The sequence below is a fragment of the Procambarus clarkii genome, chromosome 48 (assembly GCF_040958095.1).
Source record: "Procambarus clarkii isolate CNS0578487 chromosome 48, FALCON_Pclarkii_2.0, whole genome shotgun sequence".
Taxonomy (NCBI): Eukaryota; Metazoa; Arthropoda; class Malacostraca; order Decapoda; family Cambaridae; genus Procambarus; species Procambarus clarkii.
In genome coordinates this window covers 21,778,841-21,806,740 of record NC_091197.1, presented here as the reverse complement: position 1 = coordinate 21,806,740, position 27,900 = coordinate 21,778,841, and the positions used below count along the sequence as shown (strand labels likewise).

Sequence of the window (27,900 nt, the reverse complement as noted above, 5' to 3'; positions counted from 1 at the left end):
TGCTGACAACCGTTCATGATGGTACAATGGTGAACAGTGGCAAGGTGAACCAAGTTACGCAAGAACCAGTATATAAGCCAGATTGTTCTTGACTATAATATCAACATGCATTTGGTTGATAAATCTGACATGATGGTGGGCACTGTCGAGTGTGTGCGGAAAACATTGAAGTGGAGGAAAAAGTGTTTTTCCATCTTGTTGACATAAGCATACTGAACAGCTACAATATATATCTGGTGAGAACTGGACATAAACCAAGTTTCGATTTGTTTGCTTTTACACTTGGGACACAGTTATTAGCAAAGTTTGGCAAAGATGTTCCTGGCATACAAAGACTCATCATGAACCTAGTGTTGCAGCATTTTGCTACACCTAGGCTCACTTACATGGAGGCCTTTCAACACACAGACTAAAACATTTGCCAATAGCTGGAAAGCGTGCAATAGGCCAACGTGATTGCTTAGTTTGTAAAACAACAAAAACGAGAGATCAGAAACGTAAACTGGTGATAGACTTTAAAGAGTGTGCAGTCCCTTTGTGTGCTGTCGACTGCTTCAACGACTACCACTCTCTCTCCAAGACTTCTAAATGTGCAATAATAGTGCAAAAACCTGTAAATAGTGCATGCATGTGTGTAAATATAATAATGAACAATGTGAATACATATTATATTGGCATAATGGAAAACATTTGTGTGCACTTGTGTATACTTGATGTATGCAACATTTATTGCCATTAACCATGATGTAACATTATATGCAACACAATTAGTGAATAATATTAGTGATAAAATACGCCTAGACATTGTAAATAATGCTGCAAAAATAAATTCGTGGCAACTATGGCTGCTTGAAGACCGTGCGCGACGCCTCTGGGACGCACCTTGCATGAGCGAACATGGAGGTTGTGACGTCATCGCCCATATTGTCGGCTCAATTACGTCATTGATAAGTACAATTAAATTTTTTTTCTCGTGGTCAGGGAACACAAATAAACATGTTAGGAAGATTTTTTTTTTTTTTTTGGTTATGCGCCTGTGGGTGACAAAGGCTAATTAGCCCTTAGCAACAGAAGGGTTAATTGAGGCACCACTGAACATCCCTCTGCCACAAACAGCAAATCATTATATATAATATGTAATGGACCAAAATGTAATAAAGCAATGTTTCAAATAAAAAATGAAGTGGGAAGTGTTGTGGAATGAGAAAAAAAAACACTTAAAGATAATATACATCCATTATTCTAAAGGATTCTGCATTCATGACAACTTGGCTGAAATAATTCAAAACAACAAAAACAAAGTTCAACAGCATTCAAACAAAACAGTAGATGACAAACCTTATAACGTCAAGGTTATACTTGAAGACATCTGCCCTGTTGTGTGGTGTGTTGACACACAGGAAGCGCAACACATGAGCTACCATGTTCTTTCCCATTACACTGTCTTGAGGCACTGCCCTTTGACCCCATCCCATCAGCATTACCATCTGTTATGAATAAGGCAAATACAAAAAATATAAGGGATCAATCTGTTGAGAATTCAAGGTAAATGACTTGAGTACCTGATAATTAAATACTGTAATGGTAAGAGCAAGATTTGAACTAGTATGGCAGCTTAAAATAGTGAATACTTTTTTTAGAATGGGTAACATATTAATATTTACACTATCAAATAAAATTTAACAGTTCACATTAGTGGCAGCTTTATGCAACTGTGAAATCCATGGCTGCCATCATCTGATTAAAACTACCTTCCACCCACATTGCCACCCAGAAACCCCACATCTCCACCATTACCAATTGAATGATGGTTGGCCTTATATGGATTGTTTGTGGCTCTTCCAATCTGTGCATGTAGTTTTACTTCGACAGCGTGAGCCATTGGATAGCAAAGTGATGCTCATTTTGAGCAGATTTTCACATTTGAGTTTAGCTTCCATGATAAGTGCAACAGATTTTGTTATCTCTGCTGTACACTGTGGATAATGTATCAACATCAAAGCAAATTTGAGCATTCTCTGGAACACCCTTACACTCAGTTGATGTAACAGTATTCACCCATCCATAATACTACTACTAACTTCCCAAGACATTTGGGCAGTCAGATTTTTTTATAATACGTAATCACATAATAATCCAGCTGACATGTGTTGGCAGAGAACTCTTCTGTGTTGATTGTTGTATCTGTCAATCAACTGAATACTTCAAGTAGGCAGGAAGGAGGTTTATTCTCTAACACTTGACTGGTTAATTAACACTTTCACTCTCCAATGATGCCTATTAGTGTCATAAGTTTTTCTCCTTAATGTAATCTGATGACTATCACGTGCGTCATCCATTAAAATATTTGTAAAAAATTAAATTTTCATCTGATCAACTTCTAGATGGTTTTAAAATGAGCGCCATTATCTTCCCACTTTCCTCCACATGCCGCATGGCATTCTGGGTGGTGAGGCCATGCGGTAGGCATGTGTTTTGTTCATCATGCTCGTGACCGGAGCGCCACTGGCTCCCGTCCCAAACTTGTGCAAATCTTGGTTATTATCAGCATTTATATTGGTTTGCGTGTCTTTCACACACATTATATACGTTACACGATGGATCAGGGTCCAGGGCAGAGCAGTTCCACGCCGAAAACAGCGAAGAAATCAACCATATGAATAAGAGGATAGAATAAGTATGTTCTACAAGAAATTTCATAACATTCGGCTTATACCAACAAAAACCCCTGGTTTGATTCAAGAATTATCCGGTATTGATACAGATGTTGAGGGGGAAGAACAGGACACTGATTTCCACAGTGATTCATCAGATGTAGACACGGCAGATGATGGCGAGTCAATGGTTGAGGAGAGTGAGGATTCTGAGAAGCGAAGAGGCGAGAAGCGAAGAACAGACACCGCCTCCCTCAGTAACGGCGCATACAACTTCACCAAAGCAGCCGGCGCCTGAGCTGAAGAAGCAAGCACACCGGACCCTGGCCTGGAACCCAGCTCCTCCACACCCAGCACAAGACAGTCCGAAGACAGCTCCAGCAGGGAAAAGAAGCGCAAGACCGAAGCCAAGTGCCCACGAGCGCACAAATTGCCCGTGGGAAAGGGAGGGAATGTGCACGTGAAGCCGCACCTGGCCGACATCATAAGGAAGGACAGGGGCGACCAAGCATGCCTTGAGGTGCTCCAACTCACCCCCCAGGAAAACCTGAATGATCATAGGCAACTTTGGCCATTCAAGTGCGCATTCCAACAGGATGAATGCCAAGCCCCCAAAGAAGAAAAGGCAGTCTGCCAGACAGGAAGACACCGGCACCTCGTAATGCACCCAATAAAGAAAAAGAGGAGCCAAACTCCAAAAGAAGGCTTCATTATCGAGGCGTAATCCGGGTTTCGCAGGAGGTAAGCCGCATGGGGCCTCCCATACCTTCCTCGGTGGGATGCGGGAAGCCAAAAACCTCCAGGAGGAGGGAACCAAAGAACCCAAGGGAACATGGACCCAAACCCGGGGAAGAGTCGAACTCATAACAAAATCGTACAGGGAGGGGAAAGGAAAACCCCTCCCCCTATAACAACAAGCCCTGCACCAAGGGTACCAAACACCCCAAGCATTGACAAGTGGGACTCAGGGCCCCCCAAGTCAACTCCTCTCCAGCCCCAGAATCCTCCACGTCAAGACCCAGGGCTAAGCCGTCCTCCAAACCCTCTGCCTTTGGAGAAAGAGCAGAGTCCACCGGAAAAGCAGTGATGAAGGGGGCTCGCTGGCATAGCCCAAAAGCTCTGGCAAGAGGACCAGGCTCTAATGCTTCCGCCGCCGATCTGGAAGGGGCAATCCCTGAAGCCACCGAGACTAACTACCAGTATAATTCAGCGGGGCAGCTGCGGGGCATCCGGAAAGGCAACCAACCTCGCATGTTGCTGCAACTTAAACCTTGCATGCAACGCTAAAGCTGCTTGCACCCAAATATGTCTTAGTGGACTGGGTGAATGGATTACAAGTAAAAACCCAGTATAGAATGTAATGAAACGCCATTTTCTGGCTGAGCCCCGGAGGCTCCCTGGAGCTTATCGGGATAATGTATGTTATATTAGACTGGGACATTAGCTAAGGAGTTCAGACCTACCAGGGACCAGCACCAGAACCTGGCCCCTTCAGAGAGGTTTCAGGGAGCAATGGCACTGGAAAACCCTCTTGTGGTTGGGGTTTTCCTTATCTGCCATCGACCGGGGTCAGGCACCCAGAAAGGTAGGCATGACAAAACAAACCCCACATGGTAAAAACTAAAACAAAAAAACGAACAGAGAGGTAGAAACTCCCTATAATCCCAAGGAAACAAGGTAACAAGCAAACATCACACTTTACTGGCGATGGTCGAGACCAGCCGTCTCGACCATCACCAGGACGGAGAAAGGCTGCACACGTACAAATCTACCACCAGTACCAAAGAGCAGAAACTTGAACCGAAGGGGCTACCACAAACTGAGGAGAAGATAAGAAGGCACCCTGATCAAGGACCAGGACGGCGCAGGCGACGCATGAGCAGGTCGGAGGTGAAACAAAACTCGAGAAAGAGTACAAAACGGGACAGATGTGACGTGTACCCCGAACGCAAGCCGGAGCGGCACCGCCAGCGCCGCATAAAACAAGGCATCAGTAAGAAAACATCAAATAACTGTAGTCCAGAAAACCCAAGAAAGGACAAGACAACCCGATGCGAAAGAGAAGACAACGTACAAAGAGCAAGAAAAAGTGCATAGAAACACCAAGAACGTCATACTGTCGCCAAGACGAAGCCTGCAGGTGGGACACCGTCAACAAGGCCACCTCAACACCACAGAGATGGTGATACCTGCGTCAAAATACCAGATGCAAAGAGCCGAGGAGAAGGCCGAACCAGTCACGTACAGGACCGATCTGACCTGCCGAAAAAGGCGGAGCCGCGGGAAAGTGCCCCGGGTTCAGACACCTTTCAAGCAGTGTCTGAAAAGAAGCTGGGCCGGCCACAAAGGAACCATAAGGACTGCTCTCGTGGGAATGGGCTGCAACCAAGCCAGAACCCGAAGCAACAGTTGGACCGGGAGAAGAGGAACAGGTACCCCCACCTCGACCAGTCCTGCCGAAAAGCATCCAATGTGAACGCCTCACAGGTGGGTAAGGGCGCCACATAAAATGGGCGATGCCTAGACCATGCCGACTCGAAGAACGTCCATGGCCAGGAGTCCATACGTCCGGCAGAGCCAATGAAACGAGTCGGCGACGAATGGCCAATCCGCGAACAGAGGAATGAACCGAGACAGGCTGTCCGCCAGGACGCAGGACACACCCCGTACATGAACCTCACGGTTAGCCAAACCCCAAGAATCCAGCAAACGAGCCACTCCAAGGAACCAACCATAAAGGTCAGCACCTAAGAGAAACCCTGTGGTTCCGGCAAGAACCGCCAGAGAAGAGTCCGAAAGGAGATGAATGGTAGAGCACCGAGTGACCCAAACCATCTGAAGCGCAAACCAGACAGCCACGAACTCCCGAACCGTGCTGTGAGCCCGACAGATGGACAGACTCCACCATTCCCGGCTGACCTGGTGAGCACTGGTCACAAAAGCCCCAGCCGAGAAATGACCCGTCTGTGAACACATCGAGCAAAGGTTCAGGGAGGTGCCAAGGCATGGAACCCCGAAAACCCAAAAGAGGAAGCTGGTGACGCAGCACCAACACAAGATCCCCGGAGGAACGAACCCAACGATTGCAAGAGGCTGGAAGGGGAGTCTCCGAAGGAACCAAACAGATGCCGAAGTCAAACCTGACCCCGCGGGCAGACCAGCACGTCAAAGTTCAGACTCCCGCACAACAGCTCGAGCAACCCGGGACCCCCTCATGCACAGCCGAAGGCAGGACCACAGCCGCAGTAACACTTCAGGAGGGAAAGACAAGGAGTGGCCCAATAGCCCTAAACAAGGCCCAGGTCCGAACCCGGGACAGAAACAGATGGAATGGCCTCCAGATCACCAGGAAACCAAACCCGGCGATCTGGAAAGAACCACACCCCTGGCGAGCAGACAAGCGGACCAACTGGGAGCCCACACCAGCCAGTCGTCGAGGTAGGCCAGACACCGAATCTCAAGCAGACTCAGACAGAGCACCAAGATCCTGTAAAGATGCAAAAATACACCAAGTGCCAATAACTGACCTGGAGGTCCAGGGCCACCATCCAGGCACCCGGCCTCAACAGAAGCCGGACAGGAGACAACAGTCCTCCTAGGAGGACATAGAAGCCAGGGCACAGACTGAAGAAGTCCAGAAGAACCGCAGATTCGAAGGCCCATGTCTGCAAAGAGCAGACGGGAACCCCAGAAGGATGGGGCGGATCGACCACGCCCACCAAGATGACATGACGAAGCGCAGGGGAAGAAGCTCACCCTGCCAGCTCTGAACCCCCCAAACGGGAAGAAGCCGTCCACCGCCGCCACCAGAGGCCGGAAGACAACCAAAATCGCCCACCAACAGCAGGACCATATGAGAGTCAACAGAACAAGCTGCTCCCCCAGCGCCCGTCAACAGAGAAAGGAACAGAGCCCCTTCTGAAAGAAAAAGTACACATACAAATATATACATATACACACAAGGTATGAGACACAGACGTGCATATGCACATACACATGTGCACACACACACAGTGTACACATGTACATGCTTACACACACACAAACACTTGAAAAGGAAATTACAAGCCGCCGACCAGTGGGCAGAGCACACGCCGGCCAGGCAAAAAAGCACAAAACTGCATCTAAAGGCCCACCTCGACAAAACCACAAAATCCCAGCATGACCACAACACCGTGCCAAGACCCAAAAAGATCAGTCTGCAAGCCAGGAAGACCCGGAACTCAAGAAGGCAGAAACCGGGGCACACACGAGGAAACAAAGGGGGCCCAAGAACCCACAAAGGGGGCCCAAGAGGAAGAAACCTCCGGAACGAAACCGTAGAACCCAAAGGAACCCGGAATCAAACCAGGCGGAGGCCAAACCACCACATTTTGCCGGCGGAGAACACCACAGAAAAGCAAAGCACAGCCCCCAGACAGAACCCTCTGGGAAAACGGTCATAACAGACCGAAAACCGAAGGACAAGGTGTGGGAGCAAGCATAACAGCCAAGGACACTGAGCCCAAACCCAAAGGTTCAGATCCAAAACAGACAAAAATGGGAAACCCGGTGTAAAATCAACACTCAAACTTTCCCAGAGTAACAGGAAACTGGCAGAAAACACCAGAAAAGCAAAGAAATGACAACAGGAGAATAAAACCCCTGAAAAAAGGTGAAAACTCACCCAAGACGCTTGCTCGCACACCCAGTCGCATGTAAACAAACCACAACGCCGCCCTGGTGGCCACGCCGGGAAACCGGCAGACGAAAATGGCCGCCAGAAGGGGCTGTGACTGACGCTAAAGAAACAAAAACACGCCAGCAAAAGTGGGAAGCAAGGAGACTGAATGGGCAAAAAACGCCGCCCAAAAGCAGAAAACCCAGGCAGGGACAAACTGCCCCAGAACTGCTAGCAGGCATCCCCCACAGCCCCGGGAACCAGCAACAGAGGCCCTGGGGCAGAGCCGTCCTCCAAGGCCTCCGCCCTTAAAGAAAAGCAAGAGTCCATGGGAAAGGCAGCAAGAAAGGGCCGCTGGTAAGACCCAGAAGCCTTGGCAGGAGGAACAGGCTCAAAAATCTCCGTCCCCAACCAGAACGCGGCAGCCCCCCGAAACCGCTCGAGTCTTGGCCCCAACTACACCCTACCCCGAAATCCGCAGATGGTCCAGAGACGGAAACAGGGAGGGAAAGGGGCGAACAGCACCTAACCAAAATGGGGCGGCTCCGGGGCATCCGAGTGGAAACCAACCTAGCGTGTTGCAGCAACCTAACCTAGCTTGCAACACGGATGCTGACTGTACTCTGAACAGTAATAACATCAGGAGAGTACTGGAGAACAAGCAGAGAATATCTCTCGCAAGACTCCAGGTCAAGGTGTTAGTGACCCAACAGGCAACATGACGGAGGTAAAAGTGACGACTGTCACCCGGAGACAAGGGCACAGCAATCAACGATCCCGTATAAGACGGGTTGGAACCCGGAAGACACATTCAATGGTCCACCGAGCCCCGACAGGATTTTCCAGGGCCCGTAGGGTAACAACTACAGGAAGCCCGGGCAAGGTGTTGCTAACCGGTTAAAACCCAAAAACTAACACTGGGTAGAGGACAACACTCAAAACCCCTGCGATGTGTACAATCACAGGAGCCTAGCAGAAGGCCATCAAACACTACCAGAGGAACTATAGCCACACTAGGCAGACCCCCACCTGGCAAATGAAAATAAAAACAAAAGAAAAACTCCGCAAAAGTACACCGTCCTCGGAGGCAACAGGAACCGGTTGCCGCTTAGGTAGCAGGTCATGCAACACCTTGACGCCCTAACCAGTACAATACCAGTCCCTACCCAGGGCCAAACAAGGGCCCCCAAGCCCCAGCTGGCCCCAAGGGTGAGGCAAATGCCGAGCAGCAAGAACCCCTACTGGAATGGTTCCCGAACGCCCCAGGGAAGATTACCCTGTCACACAGGGGCAGTACTCACAGGGCGCTTAGGGTAGGAATCCCCTAAGCACATGCAGCCCCGGTACTGATGAACACCTGGCCACCGCACAACACAATACACGGCAGTGAATGCCACGAAAGGTAAACACGGCCTAGGAAACTGAGGCCAGAGAAGCGTCTATCCCGGTTGACATTAGCTTACGAACTGATGCTAGGCAACTGGCGTGGTGAGGTCTGGGGCTCCCCCCTTCCCCTTTCGGGAAGGGGAGGGCTGCGCGGACGATCGGCGCAGCAGTAAAGTGTGATGTTTCCTTGTTTCCTTGGGATTGTAGGGAGTTTCTACATCTCTGTTCGGTTTTCTGTTTTAGTTTTTTTTACCATGAGGGGTTTGTTTTATTATGCCTACCTTTCTGGGTGCCTAACCCCGGTCGATGACAGATAAGGAAAACCCCAACCACAAGGGGGTTTTCCAGGGGCCATTGCTCCCTTAAACCTCTCTGAAGGGGTAGGTTCTGGCGCTGGTCCCTAGTAGGTCTGAACTCATTAGCTAATGTCCCAGGCTAATATAACATACATTAGCCCAATAAGCTCCAGGGAGCCGTAGGGGGCTCCCCACAGAAAACACCACTCGCAGGACTCCGGGTCATAGGTGTCACTGACTCCAACAAGCAGCAAGGCGGAGGCAGACGGTGAGTGTCACCTCAAAATAGGGAAAGAGAGCAACCTTCAAACTCGCACAAGGTGAGGTGGGACTCAGAGGTCTCCTACATTGGACCACTGAGCCCGAATGGGATTTTCCAGGGCCCTTAGGCTGACTGCTAAGGGAAGCCCAGGCGAGGTACTGCTAACCGGTTATCCCAGAGCTACCAAGCAAACAATCTAAAAGCTGAACCCCTGCAACCTGTGCAAGCACGGGGACCTAGTGGAGGGCCACCAAAAACCTACCAATGGTCCTACTGTCACACCTGGCAAACTCCTGCTAGGCAAAACAAAACAAAAACCCCGCAAAAGCACAACGTCTTCAGAAGAACAGAACCGGTCGCTATGCATATATCTGACAGTTGCACAGTACCTCGCACCCCAGCCAGCGACAAGACTACCTCCTAACCCAAGGGAAAACAGGAGTAAGAACCACCCCAACTGAACCCCTAAGGGCAGGCAATCACTGAGCAGCGACAGAACCACACGGAGGTAGTTTGTCCTGAACGGCTCTATGAAGATAACCCTGAGGCCGCAAAGGCAGTACTTACCGGGCACCTAGGGAAGGCGACCCTAGGTGCATGCAGCCCCAGTACTCTTGTGTTACGTCTGGCTCTCACACTACCAAAACAGAGCAACAACACCGCACTGCAGCACTGCGCAAAGAGTAGAGCCAGAGCGATCGACCGTCACCAACACAACAGCCTCCTGAACCGAGGGGAGTTGCCGGTGTGGAGGTCTGGGACCCCCCCTGTCCCCCTCCCGGGAAAGGGTGGGGTTGCGTAGACGGATGCGCGGCGTTTGTGGTGACGTCATACTTGGTTCCTTGGTTTTGACTGGGGAGTCCTGTTGCTAGTTCGGCTTTCGGTTTGCAATTTATTTGATCAGCAGTAGTTTGTTTTGGAATTCCTACCTTTCTGGGTGCCTGACTTGGTAGATGGCAGACAAAAACTACTTCCAATTACACGAGGGTGTCTTTAGGCCATTGCTCCTCATGCCTCTCTTGAGGACGCCAGGTTCTGGCTCTGGTCCTCGGTAGGCCTTCGATTGACTGTTGCCACGGTCGAATATATACACATCATCCCGGTATAACTAAGGGGAGCTGAAGGGACTCTCTACAGAAAATTCAGTTATCATAGTGATGTGGGATGACTACTACCCATGACCAAGTTTCCATAAGATTACAAGAACCAATCTAATATAAATTTGCTATGTTATTATTGAAAAATATATAAGTAGTACTCATACCAAGTCACTGAGGAAATAATTGATTTTATCTCCAACAGTTCCATCGATGATACAGCTGAGGATGGGATTGACAAAATGAGCTGCATATGGAGCAAACACTTTAGAGGTGTTCATAATTAACCGCAGAAGGAACAGCTTCACATTTCGAGGTGTGTCAGCACACTCAATCTTCTGCTGCAAGTTTCTCATCAAAGGTGGAATATCCGAGGCTGTAGGAGTCGAGTCCTGAAAGAAAAATGTATTAAGAAAACTGGATATACTCTTATGTATGAAAACATGTCAATGTGTGAATTTGCATACAGCATATTCATGCATTTATTTGTCCAAGTTTGTTTTTATCTAATGTACAACTTCCCTCTGTGTGCATCTGTTTGTCTATTTGTGTTTGGTGGATGAGCTCCAGTTTTTTAACCCTTAAACTGCGCAACGCGCCTGCAGGCTCACGTCCGGTTTGCGCAACGCGCCTCCGGGTATTTGTATTTTTCACATTCCATTCAAAACTCCCGCGGCTACATGGGGTTCACATCAGTTTCCTCAGGGCTCTTGTAAACAGACGCCATCTTAAAAAAAAATCGTGGTCCACATTCCCGGGTGTGGGAGCCTCAGTAGTGTGTGAGCAACCAAGGCTGGCGCTCGCCGCATGAGCGCACAGCACTGCTGTTCAGCATGTGACCACAGCATCGCCTAATAATGTCAAAATATATATATAACTTGTATTATTTAGCTATGATAGTGTTATATTAGAGCCTGAGTGTGATAATGACTGGGTACAATGTTCAAATATCAGTGATTCAATGCTGTTCACGATGTTCACAGCGCTAGCCACAGCACCACAGCATTATTTCCTTCATCTAGGAATCTTCAAATGATTTCTTAGGTTCCTTTTCAAAATAAACGTGTGGTCAATTATTCATTTACAGGAATTAGTGACCAGGATTGTGATAATAGCAGGAATGTGGTTATAATTAGCGTTGTGCGTACTATTGTGGAAGGAGGAATTTTGATGAGGGAGGGAGGGCGAGAATTGAGGTAGCCTCATTGTGTGTGTGGCTGCCACTCTTGTTTTGCTCACCATACTAGCTTAGTGGTTCGCTATGGGCAACACATATGTACATGGGTATATATAGTGTAAGAACAGCAACAGGAGAATGTTGAGAGGAGCTGTTTTGGTGAGGGAGGTGACGTAATCGTAGCGTCGTCTGCTGTGTGATTTTTCATGCAGTGTATGGTGGCCACTGTACTGTTTGGACACAATACCGGCTTACTTACATAGTTCTGGTAAATAAAACATGTAGATAGGTATATAGAACATGTGTAATAAGAACTATAACAATATGGTGGGAGGAGCAATGTTGGCGAGTAAGATGTTGGAGTGAGGGAGACAGGCTGGGTGTGGCTGCTCTCACTCGAGGTGTTCTGAATGTGTTCATGGCCAAATGCTCCTATTGGCCCATATGAGGCAGCTGCTATTGGCCCATACGAGGCAGCTGCTATTGGCCCATACGAGGCAGCTGCTATTGGCCCATACGAGGCAGCTGCTATTGGCCCATACGAGGCAGCTGCTATTGGCCCATACGAGGCAGCTGCTATTGGCCCATACGAGGCAGCTGCTGTTGGCCCATACGAGGCAGCTGCTGTTGGCCCATACGAGGCAGCTGCTGTTGGCCCATACGAGGCAGCTGCTGTTGGCCCATACGAGGCAGCTGCTGTTGCCCCATACGAGGCAGCTGCTGTTGCCCCATACGAGGCAGCTGATATTGGCCCATACGAGGCAGCTGCTGTTGCCCCATACGAGGCAGCTGATATTGGCCCATACGAGGCAGCTGATATTGGCCCATACGAGGCAGCTGATATTGGCCCATACGAGGCAGCTGCTATTGACCCATACTGGGCAGCTGCTATTGGCCCATACGGGGCAGCTGCTATTGGCCCATACGGGGCAGCTGATATTGGCCCATACGGGACAGCTGATATTGGCCCATACGGGGCAGCTGATATTGGCCCATACGAGGCAGCTGATATTGGCCCATACGAGGCAGCTGATATTGGCCCATACGAGGCAGCTCCTATTGGCCCATACGAGGCAGCTCCTATTGGCCCATACGAGGCAGCTCCTATTGGCCCATACGAGGCAGCTCCTATTGACCCATACGAGGCAGCTCCTATTGGCCCATACGGGGCAGCTGCTATTGGCCCATACGGGGCAGCTGCTATTGGCCCATACGGGGCAGCTGCTATTGGCCCATACGGGGCAGCTGCTATTGGCCCATACGGGGCAGCTGCTATTGGCCCATACGGGGCAGCTGCTGTTGGCCCATACGAAGCAGCTGCTACGCGGTGTTCTGAATGTGTTGATGGTGAATGTATATAGTGTGTGACAGTGTATAGTGTGTAAATAGATTGTATATATACACAAATTAGCATGATACATAGTAAATATGTGCTGCATATGTGTTCACAAGTTTCATGCACGTAACACAGTGTCTACAGACAGTACGGATGTTGTACTGCGATATTATAGTGTACGTGTTCATTATACATTGGATTGGCACATAAAAACAATGAAAATGTATTTGGAAAGGTGCGCAAAAAATGAACGAAAATATATTCACGGCAACTCGCGCGCCCCGCCCTGAGTGCCCCACCGCCCCCGAGAGCTTACGACACGGGCGCACGGGAAATGATGACGTCACGCCCCAACTTCCGGACCCCATAGCAGCCAAAGCAAGCACAATTTCGATTTTTTTTTTACATACCCATACTGAGGGAAGGGTTTTTGACACTTTAACACTTTCGCGCTCTCGGCGCTCAAAAAAAAAACAATACCCCAGATGCTTTCGGCACTTCGCGCGCCTACGCGGTAAGACCGAAAAAGTGTACACTCTTTTGACTGTCCTGACAATAATTGAAGGCGCACGTATTTAAATTTGGTATCACTGTGTTCGCAATGAAATTGTCTATAAGAGCATACCTATAAAATGCCGCCCAAGCATAAGGAGTATCAACACCAAATAAAAAAACTATGCAGATCACTCGCCGAGAGCGCCAAACAGCAACAAAATGTTTCCACTTTCTTAATGGTTGCGAAGCCTACAGTTGTCCTACATCGCTAATTTTGGTATCATTGGAATCGCAATAAAATTCTCTACACGGACATATGCATATGAATGTTTAATATAGGTAATTGCCCACCCGCAAGAGTGTGTGAAGTGGAGAGTAGTTAGCCGCGAGCGCACTGGCGAAAACACAGGGGGGAAATCATGCTTGGAAAGTTTATACGTTTCCTGACCCTACTTTTCTATGTACGTATTTCTTTTTTATACCAATGTGTTCGCAATAAAATTTTCTATAAGATGAACTGTATAACATTGGTACAAAGCATGTGTAAGAGAAGCGCCAAATATAGAACCACGTCGCTCAGTATGCGTTCGCGGCAGAAACGAACGCATTATTTTCGTTCGTTTGATGTTTGTCATGTTTATACTTGTTGAAACATTTTATAATTTGTATGACAGTGATCGCAGTAAAATTCCCTACACAGACATATACATAACACATACAAATATTTCCCACGTGTTGGATATATCAACGGCTAAAGGGAACCCACTGCCACACGCTCGCCACACCCCCAAACATACTTTGTGTATTTTTTTTTTTACTCATAGAAGTTTATGTGATATAATATTCATTCTGGTACCAAAAAATTCGCAAATAAATTCTCTACAAAACAAAAGTATCCCCATCCATTTCGGTTAAAAAATGGAATTTATAGAAATATTTTTTCGATTGACGAGAAAAGTAGGCAGTTATGCGGAATCGTAAGAAAAATCAGTGACGAGTTATCTCTAATATAAAGCGCGAAAGTGTTAAAAAGAAAAAAGAATTTTTTCCAGAGAATTTATTTCCTGCGCACTGCGGGGGTGTCACATTTGGAGGCAACGCAATTAAGGGGTTAATCTTGCTTCAAAACTATTGTTTGATGTAAAGGCTCTTGATCCTGTAGTTAACTTCTACTAACCCCTCTGGTAGCTCATTCCTCATTGTTCACCACATGATATTATGATGCGATTTATCTGCATGATGCTATTCTACCTGTGTAATACACAAGCACTTACCACCATAAATAGCAAGAGCTAGAGCAGCAAAATATATTTCTTTGTGCTAGCTGCGGTCAGACTTCCACTGTGTTTGCAGCAGTCAGGCTTCCACTGTGCTATCCACAGAAATAACACCACACAAGACCAGAAGGCATGGCAGGATGTGCCGAATACCCCTGTTGAAGAGCAGAAGTGCAATAGGTACGCTAAGGAAGAACTATCAACATCAGAGGCCCGAGACTGTTTCAAAACACTTCCACTACCCATAAAGGGGCATAACTGGCTGACTCCTCAGTGTTCAAAAGAGAACTTGATAAACACCTCCAAAGGATACCTGATCAACAAGGCTCTGATTCATACATCAGCTGCATCCAACAGCCTGGTTGACCAGTCCAGCAACCAGGAAGCCTGGTCGAGGACCGGGCCGTGGGGATATTGAGCCCAGAAATCATCGCAAGGTAACTGCACGGTGCCTGCTACGGCCAGGTTTCCACTGTGCTTGCTGCGGCCAGGCTTCCACTGTGCTTGCTGCGGCCAGGCTTCCACTGTGCTTGCTGCGGCCAGGCTTCTACTGTGCTTGCTGCGGCCAGGCTTCTACTGTGCTTGCTGCGGCCAGGCTTCCACTGTGCTTGCTGCGGCCAGGCTTCCACTGTGCTTGCTGCGGCCAGGCTTCTACTGTGCTTGCTGCGGCCAGGCTTCCACTGTGCTTGCTGCGGCCAGGCTTCCACTGTGCTTGCTGCGGCCAGGTTTCCACTGTGCTTGCTGCGGCCAGGCTTCCACTGTGCTTGCTGCGGCCAGGCTTCTACTGTGCTTGCTGCGGCCAGGCGTCCACTGTGCTTGCTGCGGCCAGGCTTCCACTGTGCTTGCTGCGGCCAGGCTTCTACTGTGCTTGCTGCGGCCAGGCGTCCACTGTGCTTGCTGCGGCCAGGCGTCCACTGTGCTTGCTGCGGCCAGGCTTCCACTGTGCTTGCTGCGGCCAGGCTTCCACTGTGCTTGCTGCGGCCAGGCTTCCACTGTGCTTGCTGTGGCCAGGCTTCCACTGTGCTTGCTGCGGCCAGGCTTCCACTGTGCTTGCTGCGGCCAGGCTTCCACTGTGCTTGCTGCGGCCAGGCTTCCACTGTGCTTGCTGCGGCCAGGCGTCTACTGTGCTTGCTGCGGCCAGGCTTCCACTGTGCTTGCTGTGGCCAGGTGTCCACTGTGCTTGCTGCGGCCAGGCTTCCACTGTGCTTGCTGCGGCCAGGCTTCCACTGTGCTTGCTGCGGCCAGGCTTCCACTGTGCTTGCTGCGGCCAGGCTTCTACTGTGCTTGCTGCGGCCAGGCTTCTACTGTGCTTGCTGCGGCCAGGCTTCCACTGTGCTTGCTGCGGCCAGGCTTCCACTGTGCTTGCTGCGGCCAGGCTTCTACTGTGCTTGCTGCGGCCAGGCTTCCACTGTGCTTGCTGCGGCCAGGCTTCCACTGTGCTTGCTGCGGCCAGGTTTCCACTGTGCTTGCTGCGGCCAGGCTTCCACTGTGCTTGCTGCGGCCAGGCTTCTACTGTGCTTGCTGCGGCCAGGCGTCCACTGTGCTTGCTGCGGCCAGGCTTCCACTGTGCTTGCTGCGGCCAGGCTTCTACTGTGCTTGCTGCGGCCAGGCGTCCACTGTGCTTGCTGCGGCCAGGCGTCCACTGTGCTTGCTGCGGCCAGGCTTCCACTGTGCTTGCTGCGGCCAGGCTTCCACTGTGCTTGCTGCGGCCAGGCTTCCACTGTGCTTGCTGTGGCCAGGCTTCCACTGTGCTTGCTGCGGCCAGGCTTCCACTGTGCTTGCTGCGGTCAGGCTTCCACTGTGCTTGCTGCGGCCAGGCTTCCACTGTGCTTGCTGCGGCCAGGCGTCTACTGTGCTTGCTGCGGCCAGGCTTCCACTGTGCTTGCTGTGGCCAGGTGTCCACTGTGCTTGCTGCGGCCAGGCTTCCACTGTGCTTGCTGCGGCCAGGCTTCCACTGTGCTTGCTGCGGCCAGGCTTCCACTGTGCTTGCTGCGGCCAGGCTTCCACTGTGCTTGCTGCGGCCAGGCTTCCACTGTGCTTGCTGCGGCCAGGCTTCCTCTGTGCTTGCTGCGGCCAGGCGTCTACTGTGCTTGCTGCGGCCAGGCTTCCACTGTGCTTGCTGCGGCCAGGCGTCCACTGTGCTTGCTGCGGCCAGGCTTCCACTGTGCTTGCTGCGGCCAGGCGTCCACTGTGCTTGCTGCGGCCAGGCGTCCACTGTGCTTGCTGCGGCCAGGCTTCCACTGTGCTTGCTGCGGCCAGGCTTCCACTGTGCTTGCTGCGACCAGGCATCCACTGTGCTTGCTGCGGCCAGGCATCCACTGTGCTTGCTGCGGCCAGGCTTCCACTGTGCTTGTTGTGGCCAGGCTTACAATGTGCTTGTTGCAGTCAGGCTTACAATGTGCTTGCTGCAGTCAGGCTTACAATGTGCTTGCTGTAGTCAGGCTTCTACTGTGTTATAGTAAACTGTTATACTGTTTATAATATACATCTTTGCAAGTAGCCAGCACAAAGATTCGGCTCCTTTTGATGCTTGAGGAAAGATTTTGTCTGGTCCTATGGACTTTGTTGTATTTAACTGATTCCGGTACTTTCTAATTTTAGTCTTGAAAATTTATTAATTTACCAGCATTAATTCAGGCAGCTAGCTATACTGCACTGTGAAGACCCCTCAAAACTGTCTGTTGGAAGTTACCTGAAAACACTTTTCGTTCTTTTGTAAAAGTGCCACCATCTATCCTCAGTTTCGTCACCAGCACCTTAAAGCTGCTCTAATATTTCCGCACGTTGTTGTGGATTATTTTGGATTTTGTCTTTGCTGTAGCTGCTCTGTTAATATCAAGCTCCATGCCTACGATTATGCATGATTCTGTGCTAGTGAACACAGGTATGTTTAGTCCAAACATTTGTATTAAAATGTGTGTCATGAATACATTCCTGTACAATTTGTTTATATGTTAAAAGCATTAATACTGTACCCCTTTATGTAAGACCAAGATCCCAGCATCCACCATGTAATGAATAACTGCAGTGAGATTAGCCATCACTTCATGCCCATTGTAGTCACTCTGGTCCAAATGAAGCGTCATCAATTCCCCGCTGCCACCATTAGTGCTGAAATCTCTGATAAACAATGTTATTATTAAATATGAATTGGTTCATACAGGATTGATATGCATTACAAATGTGTAAACTAATCTCATTAGGTTTAGAGAAGTAACTGAATTGAGAATCGTTTATAGTATACAGTATGTGTGTGGTCGATTTTAACCCATGGGCTGCTCCCATTTAAATGAGAATGCCCAGATGCATGGGGGGTGGGGAGCAAAGGCATTGAATGTAATGAAACACCAGTTTCTGGGTGAGCACCAGAGGCTTCTTGAAACTATCATACACTGACCAGTGCCATACTACTTAATGCCATCAGTGGAGTAATTCTATTTGCCTACCAAGGACCATGAGCCAGAACCAGGTCTCCTCAGAGCAACTTGGAGTGATGGACTATGATGTCTTTACATTTATATCACTTTACATCTTTGCCACCACCTAGGAAGCCCCCAAAAAGATAAGCAATTCAAAACAGACCAATGCATGGTTTAAAACAAGACTGCCACACCCAAATTGTCAAAAGAACTCCTAACAATTAAAATTAAAATTGGTGAAACTAGCCCCTCCCACTAGTTTGCTCCCCCCCCCCCACCTCTCTGAGGGGGAAGAGGGACCTGGCATGGGTCATCCGAACCTCACAATGGTCAGTTCTCGAATGATAAAAACACCCTGACGACTTGGGGAAGTGAGGGTGTCAGGCAGCCTCCCGGGCTCACCCAGAAACTGGTGTTTCATTACATTCAACGCTGGTATTCTGTGGTGAGCCCTGTCAGCTTCCTTAAGATAACTACCTACAAAGTAGGAGAAAAGGGAGCATGTACGAGGGAGGTGGCAGCACTGCAGGTATCAAGTCGAAGGCGAGACATACAGCCACGATATACAACCCAGAGCTACACAAGGCACCAGAGGACCAGGGATGGTAACAAAATACTAGTACATGGCAACCATGACCCTGTTTGACCTTTAAAATCCCAACACTCGAATATCAGCCCTAAATACAATACCAAACACAGACGTCAGACCAGCATACTTCCAGACATCATGAGCACGAGGGTAGACCGCAGGCAGGCTAGCTGTAATGACATTGCTGACAACCTGAAAAATACAAGCCCTGGAACAGGTAACCAGGAAAACAGGATCAACCCACAATGAGTACAGTACACTGAAACAGGGCAACCCGAAGGTAGCAGCACAAAGCTGCCACTAGACGAAGTGCATGACGCACCCCCACCAAACAAGTATCCACAACTGAAAGGCCCCCCTCCTAAAGTAACATATTGGAATTTGAAGAAAAATATAAAATAAAATCACATAGTGAGGGAGAGAGAGGTGGAAGGGAGGGGTGAAGAAGGCTGGTCAGTAGAAAGGGAAAGTTTTGAATGAGAGAAAATGGGTTAGAGTAGGTACATTAGATAGGAGGTAGATAGAAAAGGTAGGAGAGTAGAGAGTGCTGCCACCAATCATTCAAGTGTTCATTATGAGAAAGAATGTAACTTGTCTATACCAAAATATTATCTGATGTTATCAAGTAACCACATGTAAGAATGTGAATCATATAGTCAAGATTCTTCAAGTCATAATCTTTAGCTAGTAAACTTCAGAGTACTCTTCACTCTGGGTTTCACTATCCAAGATCTAGCGATCACAATTAAAGATACCATATTTGGCATCTTATAAGACATGATTTTTTTATTTTTAAATGTATAAAAAACCAGCGTTGAATGTACTTAAACGCCATTTTCTGGGTAAGTCCCGGAGGCTCTCCGGAGCTATCCATGGCTGATATGGATACCCCTAACTATTTTGCATCAGTCGATGTGGGTGGAGTTCTAGCCTACCGGGGACCACGAGCCAGAACCTTACCCCCTCACAGAGGCACAGGGAGCAATGGCTCATAGAAATGCACATGTGATTTGGAGCATTCTGTATCTGCCATCGACTGGGACAGGCACCCAGAAAGGTAAGCACCACAAAAGAAACCCATATTCTGGTTAACAACGAGAATCGTCAAACGAGTGGACATAACTCCCCAAAAGAAAAAGAAAAACGAGCAAACAAGCATGACGTCACATGAGCCACGCCACATGTCTGCGCAGCTACCCCCTCTCCGGGAGGGGAAAAGGGAAGCCCCAGACCCTCACACCGGTGATCCCCAGTCCCAGTTCTTCGGCTGGATATAAAAAACCGCGAAAAACCGCCGATCGGAGGGAGGGAGGGTTGCCAGGGAGCCTCTAGGACTCACCCAGAAAATGGCGTTTCATTACATTCAATGCTGGTTTCCTGGGGGAAGCCCCTATGGCTCCCAGAGCTACTTCACCAATGTCAGCCCAAGACACTATTGCCAAAGACGGCAGCAAGAGCAGCAAACTTACGAATGTCACGGGCACGGGGATAGACCACAGGCTGGCTTGATTTAATAACCCTGCGGATGACTTGAGAGACCCGAATCTGCGAACAGGGAAGAAGGTAATCCGGATCAACCCAAAGCACGTTACCAGACACAGAAGCCATGGCGCGAAGATAACGGCGGAAGGCCGCAACCAGACACAACACATGGTGAACACTCAGCCTGACAAACCAAGCATCAACAACCCATTCAGTCTCATCCTTCGCCAGAAAAGAGGGAGTCGGCTGAAGACGAACATACCTATGACCACGACCAAAAGAGCAGAAACCTCTGCACCTGAGCAGAGCATGAAGCTCCGTAACACGACCCCCCAGAAGCCAATGTCAACAGAAAAAGAGCCTTAGCAAAGCAATCCTGAACCAAAGGGGCCACAACAAACCGAGGAGAAGAAAGAGAGGAGAGCACTCTGTCCAAAGACCAGGACGGTTCAGGCGGCACATAAGCAGGCTGGAGGTGAAACAACGCCCGAGACAGCTTGCGAAACGGTGCAAATGTAACATCCATATCGAAAGCAATCAGCAGCAGCCCCGCCAGTGCTGCACGATACGAGGTGACAGTATGAGGCATAGGTTGACAGTCCTGGAATAACCAAGAGAGAAAGGATAACACCACCAGAACTGAAAGCGAAGAGCAACGACGAAGGAACAAAAAGAACCGGAAGGACCGCCAGGAATCTTCATACTGCCGCCGAGAGGAAGCCAGCAGGTGGGAAACCAACAAGGAAGCCACCTGATCACCATAGAGATGGTGATAAACACAAGTCAAAAACACCAAACGCGAACTCGCCGAGAAGAGCAAACCAGTCTCGTACTGGACCAGGCCGATCTCCTGAAACAGGTGGAGCCGCAGAAAAACCTCTGGGTTTGGACACTAGGCAAGCGGCACCTGAAAACACAGCTGGGTCGGCCACCATGGGGCCAAGAGGACTCCTCGCCAAGAGGACTCCTCGCCCCTCACCAAGAGGACTCCTCGCCCCTCGCATAGAGGACTACTGAGGAAAGAGGTACAGGAACCCCACCTCGACCAGTCCTGCCAAAAAGCGTCGATCCCGACAGCCTTGCAGTCGGAGGAAGGGCGCCATGTAAACCGGAAGACGCCTTGACGCCCACTGGTCAGACCCTGGAGCAACGACAGGAGGAACAGACTTGAATGCCTCCACAGCCACCCCGGACGGGGCAACCCCCGAAACTGCCCGAGTCTCAGAAACCTCTAAATCTTGCCCCGACCCCGAAGACATCACACACTTAGGGATCGAATGAATCACTGAAGGGAAAGTACGAGGGGGCGCGGACGGAACCAAGGCCGAAGCGACCAACACCATCAAGTCAGAGTCCCTATAGACAAAGCGGGGAAGCGACAACCCGAGCGCGTTGCAACAACCTAAACCTACCCTGTAACGCGCGAGCAGCCTGCACCCGAAGCAAATCATCATCAGACTGGGTGAATTGAGTCACGAACAAGCAACACAGCTCGCAGGACTCGGGGTTGAATGTGTCACCAAACCAACAGGCAGCATGACGGAGGCAAAAACAATGAGTGTCACCCTAAGACAAAGGGACAGAGTAACCCTCAAATCCGCACAAAGCGAGAGGGGACGCAAGGGTCTCCTCCATTGGACCCGAGAGCCCCGGTGAAGTTTTCCAGGGCCCCTAGACTGGGTCTGCTAAGGGTTATCCCAGGCAGGGCACTGCTAACCAGCGCCCAAAACTACCAAGCAAACTGCTAAAAGGTGAACCCATGGGATGTGTCCACTCACGAGGGCAAAGCAGGGGGTGCCACCACAAAAAAAAATTACCTTAATATAAGGGAAAAGGGAGAACACAAGGCAGACCAACCAGGCAAAAAGAAAAAGAAAAGAAAAACCACGCAAGTGGACAATGTACCCAGAGGGAACAGAGCTGACCGCTGTTATAGGTGAAAACTAGCCACACAGTACCCCGCCCCACCAGTGCTATAACTATCACTCACCCCAAGGTAAACAAGGGAGGAAAACCCCCAAACACTCGGGGCGGCCAAATGCCAAGCAGCGAAAAGCCACCAGAGGTAGACCCAAGGTGTGACCCAACGGGAGTCGGTCGGCCGAGCGGACAGCACACTGGACTTGTGGTCCTGGGTTCGATCCCAGGTGCCGGCGAGAAAACAATGGGCAGAGTTTCTTTCACCCTATGCCCCTGTTACCTAGCAGTAAAATAGGTACCTGGGTGTTAGTCAGCTGTCACAGGCTGCTTCCTGGGGATGGTGGCCTGGTCGAGGACTGGGCCGCGGGGACACTAAAGCCCCGAAATCATCAAGATAACCTCTCAAGAGAAGGTGACTTGTGGAAGATAACCCCAAGCCCCACTGCCCTTACAGGGCACTCAGGGAAGGTGATCCTAAACACATGAAGCCTGAGTACCTGAGAATAATACTCCCAGCTCACACGACCACCGTAAGAGCAGCACTTGAAAACAAAGAACAGCACTGAGACAAGACTGGAGCTGGAGCAGAGTCTTCCGAGTTCCTCCCATCAGCCGAGGAACTGGGGTGGGAATCGCTGGCCCGAGAGTCTGGGGCTCCTCCTTTCCCCTCCTGGGGAGGGGGGGATCTACGCAGACATGCGGTGCATCTCGTGTGACGTCATGCTTGTTTGCTCGTTTTTCTTTTGGGGAGTTCTGTCCACTCGTTTGATGATTCTCATTGTTAACCAGAATAGGGGTTTGTTTTGTGGCGCTTACCTTTCTGGGTGCCTGTCCCGGTCGATGGCAGATATAAAATGCTCCAAATCACATTTCAAATCAATCACATTGCTCCAAATCCAAATCAGGAGCTGGTCGGCCGAGCGCACAGCACGCTGGACTTGTGATCCCTGTGGTCCTGGGTTCGATCCCAGGTGCCGGCGAAAAACAATGGGCAGAGTTTCTTTCACCCTATGCCCCTGTTACCTAGCAGTAAAATAGGTACCTGGGTGTTAGTCAGCTGTCACGGGCTGCTTCCTGGGGGTGGAGGCCTGGTCGAGGACCGGGCCGCGGGGACACTAAAAAGCCCCGAAATCATCTCAAGATAACATGTGCATTTCCATGAGCCATTGCTCCCCGTGCCTCTGTGAAGGGGCCAGGTTCTGGCGTGTGGTCCCCAGCAGGCTAGAACTCCACCCATATCGACTGATGCAAAATATTTAGGGTATCCATATCAACCATGGATAGCTTGGGGGAGCCATAGGGGCTCCCCCCAGAAAAACCAGCGTTAAATGTAATGAAACACCAATATCTGGACGAGCCCCGTCGGCTCCTTGGAACTATCGGACTGATATTAACTATATTAGTCTGGGGCTCCAGTAATATGGGGCACCTGACAGCTGAGTGGACAGCGCTTATGATTCGTAGTCTTGAGGTTCTGGGTTCGATCCCCGGTGGAGGCACAGACAAATGGGCAAAATATTTCTTTCATATTGTTACCTAGCAGTAAATAGGTACCTGGGAGTTAGACAGCTGCTACGAGCTGCTTCCTGGGGGGTGTGTAACAAAAAAGAGGCTTAGTCGGGGAACGGGCCGCGGAGACGCTAAGCCCCGAAATCATCAAGATAACCTCAAGATATGGAGTTCTGCCTACCGGGAACCACAAGAAGAACCTGGTCCTCCTCAGAGAAACGCAGGGAGAAATGGCCTTTGAAAACTCCACTCTATGAGAGAACAGCGATACCTCAATTTACGAACTTTTCGGGTTATGAGCCCAATTTCTTAGTAAAATTCGAATTGAGTAACGAACTTTGCCTCAGGTTTGTTGATACACGTATGGCCGACCTAGCGTGTGGTGGCATAGCGACCGCGCCTCAGTTTACCAGTGCCTCCTGCCTAGTGACAATTGCGCCCGAATTCTTTGTAAAGAATTTCGGTGTTTTTCTAACATTTGGGTATTTGAACATGTAAGTTATTATTATATGTCTCGCCATGGATCCCAAGAAAGCCATTCATTCAGGGTTGAGCCTGAACCTGAAGTGCCTATAGTTCAGAAAATTGTTACTCTGGTTCGGAAATTGGCCTTGGAGTTGGATGGTGCTGATATGGAGGAGTTGGTTAAGGAACACAGAGAAGAACTGACCACCAAAGAACTCCTAGCCCGTCAAAAGGAGCAGGAACAAGAGGCAGCTGAGGAATGTCTTCAGGGGAGGAGGAGGCAGTAGAGAATGTCCCTTCCTCAACAATTAGGAAGTGGTGTAGGCTGTGAGAAGAAATGCAAACTTTTGTTGAAATGACTCGCCCAGAGCAAGCTGTAGTAGGCCGTTTCATTATCCTTTTTAATGACAATGTGATGCCTCACTACAGACAAGTGTTACAACGAAGGGAAAAACAATCCTCTATGGATCGTTTTAGTGAGAAAATCGAGCAGTGAGCCACAAGCAGGTCCTATTGGTATGCCTGCAAAATGTAGGAGAGAGTACCCCAGAAAAGTCATCACTGCCTGATGTTATAATGGAAGGGGACTTCCCCTTCAAAACCCTAACACCTCTCCTTCTCCTCCCCCCACCCCCTCTCAACATGAGTCATCAGTAAAGTAATAACTTGTACACACTTTAGTACTGAAGATTTGGGTGAAGTAGGTATAAAATTTACTTTGCAGTTAATTTTTTGGGGAGTCTGGAAAGAATTAATTCAATTTTCATTATTTCTTATGGGAAAATTCGCTTCAGTTTACGAGTTTTCGGCTTACGAACTGTCTCTGGGAATGGATTAAATTCGTAAGCCGAGGTACCACTATCATATTATGTATTAAAAATAATTAATTAATTTTTTAAATACTGTTGTAAAACTTAGGTTTTGCAGGTATATTGCAGTTTACCAACATTTCTGTATTTTGTATAATAATTCCTGTTAAATGGAGTTTATACTCACTTATTTATGCCGTCTTCTCTTTGAGACATTGCAAGGACAATAGAATTACTGAAATCAAATTGGCTGATATCCTCTCGAAGGCTGCTGTCGTGGAGATAATGCGAAGCAATATACTGCACAGTTCCACCATCCGCACCACTGTCTTCTTGGACACTTTTTCTCATTTCACGTCGCACAGCAACAAATCTCTTTTTGCTGCCTGGATTAAAATGAACTTCAACATCAAACTCGAGGGTCTTGTTACAATCTATGAGGCTCTCCCATATAGCCTCTCCTTTAGTAGAGATTGCATTAAACAAGAAGTTATTGTAGAATTTTATATCATTTTGTACACAAGCAAGAGCAGCAATGATAGAGTTGTAAGCAGCACATGCACAAAGCCTTCGGAACTCTGCGTGAGTCTGATCATGTCGTAGTTCTCCTTTGGCAACCTTGGAAGCACAACGAAACAATTCTTTTGTCAACTCCTTTCCTGACAGATCACTGGGTCGATATGCAGAATTAATTTCCGAATCTGGGGCAAATACCCTTTCACGAGGAAGCCTAGAATACATTATCTGAAAAGGGTAAAATAAATTACAATAAGCTACCTCATAAGCAATAATTCTTGGATTGAAGATACTGCAAAGTATTGTAAATGTACCTACAAATTATCAACGTCCAGTTTGACAGGGGGGTCAACATTTCTAACCCCTTATTGAAAAAGGGGAAAAAAAAACGTTGAAAGTAATGAAACGCTATTTTCTGGGCGAGACCCGGAGGCTCACCGCAGCTTATCCAGGCTGATATGCTAATGTCAGACTTCGGCATCAGTCATGTGTATGGAGTTCTGTGGGCCTACCGGGGACCACAAGCCAGAACCTGGCCTCCCTCAGAGAGGCATGGGGAGCAATGGCCTATAGAAACCCCAGTGTGGTTGGAAGCATTCTATGTCTGCCATCGACCGGGTCAAGCACCCATAAAGATAAAGTGTCCCAAAACAAACCCCTATTCTGGTGAAAATTGATACCAAAAGCCGAATATGTTGATAGAACTCCCAAAAAAGAAACGAGCAAACAAGCATAACTTCACATATCACCACGCCGCTGTCAGCGTAGCTTCCCCCACCCGGGAGGGGGAAGGGGGAGCACCAGACCCCCGCCCGGCTATCCACCCTTCAGTTCTGAGGCTGGATGTCAAAACACGCGAAAAAAATGCTGACCGGGGGGAAGGGAGGGATGCCAGGGAGCCTCCAGGCCTCACCCAGAAAATGCTGTTTCATTGCATTCAACGCTGGTTTTCTGGGGGGGGGAGGAGCACCTTCGACTCCCCGGAGCTAACTACCCACAGAGGAAAAGTAAAGGGACACACCCGTGAGGCGGTCGCTACTCACTCGTCAACTCTAAGCCGAGACAACTGGCACCAACCGCCGACCCAAAGTGACACAGGCCCGCATAGGCCCAGGAACGTTCACGAGATAACGAGCAGCCAGGACCCTGTACGACCACCAAAATTCCCGCACCCGAATGTCAGCCAGGGACATGTTGCCAAAAATGGCAGCAGGGGCAGCCAACTTGAAAACTTCATGGGCACGGGGATAGACCGCAGGCTGGCTAGCCTGAACGACCTAGGAGACCCACACCTGCGAACAGGGAAGAAGAGAAACCGGATGAACCCAAGGCGCAACCCTGGACACAGAGAATGTGGCACGCAAATAATGGCGGAGGGTCGCAACAGGACACAAAACATGATGCACTCCTGGCCCGACCAGCCAGGCATCAACAACCGAAGGACCCCTCCGGAAAGCAACAGTCTCGTTCTTTGCCAGAAAAAGAGGAGACGGCTGCAGACAAACAAACCTATCGCCACGACCGAAGGAGCATAAAATCCCTGCGCCGGACGAGAGCATGAAGCTCACCGACCCAACCCCTAGAGGCCAATGTCAACAGAAAAAGAGCCTCCGAGAAACAAACCTGAACCGAAGGGGCCACAACAAACCGTGGAGAAGAAAGAAGAGAGAGCATTCTGTCCTTCGGTCGTGGCGATAGGTCTGTTTGTCTGCAGCCGTCTCCTCCTTTTCTAGCAAAGAATGAAACTGCTGCTTTGCGGAGAGGTCTTTCGGTTGTTGATGCTTAGAGGTTGGGCCCCTAGCTGGACTCAAGCATGGGTTGGACATGCATAGGAGTGGGACTGGATGGGTATAAATAGGAGCTGCCTCGTATGGCCCAATAGGACTAATGCAGTCACCAGTGTTCTGATGTTCTTATATTCGTATCCAAAAACCACGAACCAACGCCTGGCGGAAAGAGATGCCAGACCGTATAAACTCACATGCAGAACGTAGGCACGAACGTGTCATGACACAACACAGTCAAGAAGATTCCGGGAGCACCGCCAGAGGACGAAGGTTTGTTTGGATGTTTGCTGATGTTCGAAGGCTTGGAATGTTTGCTTGTTTGCTTGTTTCTTTGGGACTGTAGGGAGATCTACCTCTCTGTTCGGTTTTTTGTTTTAGTTTCTTACCATGTTGGGTTTGTTTTGATATGCCTAACTTTCTGGGTGCCTAACCTCGGTCGATGGGAGATAAGGAAAACCCCTAATCACAAGGGGGTTTTCCAGGGCCATTGCTCCCTGAAACCTCTCTGAAGGGGCCAGGTTCTGGAGCTGGTCCCTGGTAAGTCTGAACTCCATAGTTAATGTCCCGGTCTAATATAAGCCCGATAAGCTCCAGGGAGCTGTAGGGGCTCCCCACAGAGAAGCACTCATTGAGGTGCTCAAACTCGCCCCCCCCCCCCACACAAGAAAACCTGGACCATCGCCAACGCCTCACTCCACTCAAGCGTGCGGGAACAACAGAAAGTATGCCATGCCTCCAAACCAAAAACACGACAGTCCACCAGC

The 27,900-nt window shown here is 49.3% G+C and overlaps 1 protein-coding gene across 1 annotated transcript in view; it reads right to left on the bottom strand.

Annotated features, from left to right (window-relative positions):
• LOC123764810 (DNA-dependent protein kinase catalytic subunit) overlaps positions 1-27,900 on the bottom strand; it is a 746,996-nt gene that overhangs the window by 263,797 nt on the left and 455,299 nt on the right. Inside the window, exons 31-34 of the mRNA XM_069302649.1 lie at positions 25,021-25,577; positions 17,616-17,760; positions 10,523-10,747; positions 1,339-1,487 (exon numbers count right to left, since the gene is read on the bottom strand). Of these exons, the coding sequence (XP_069158750.1) occupies positions 1,339-1,487; positions 10,523-10,747; positions 17,616-17,760; positions 25,021-25,577 (1,076 nt within the window). The remainder of the gene's footprint in view (positions 1-1,338; positions 1,488-10,522; positions 10,748-17,615; positions 17,761-25,020; positions 25,578-27,900) is intronic.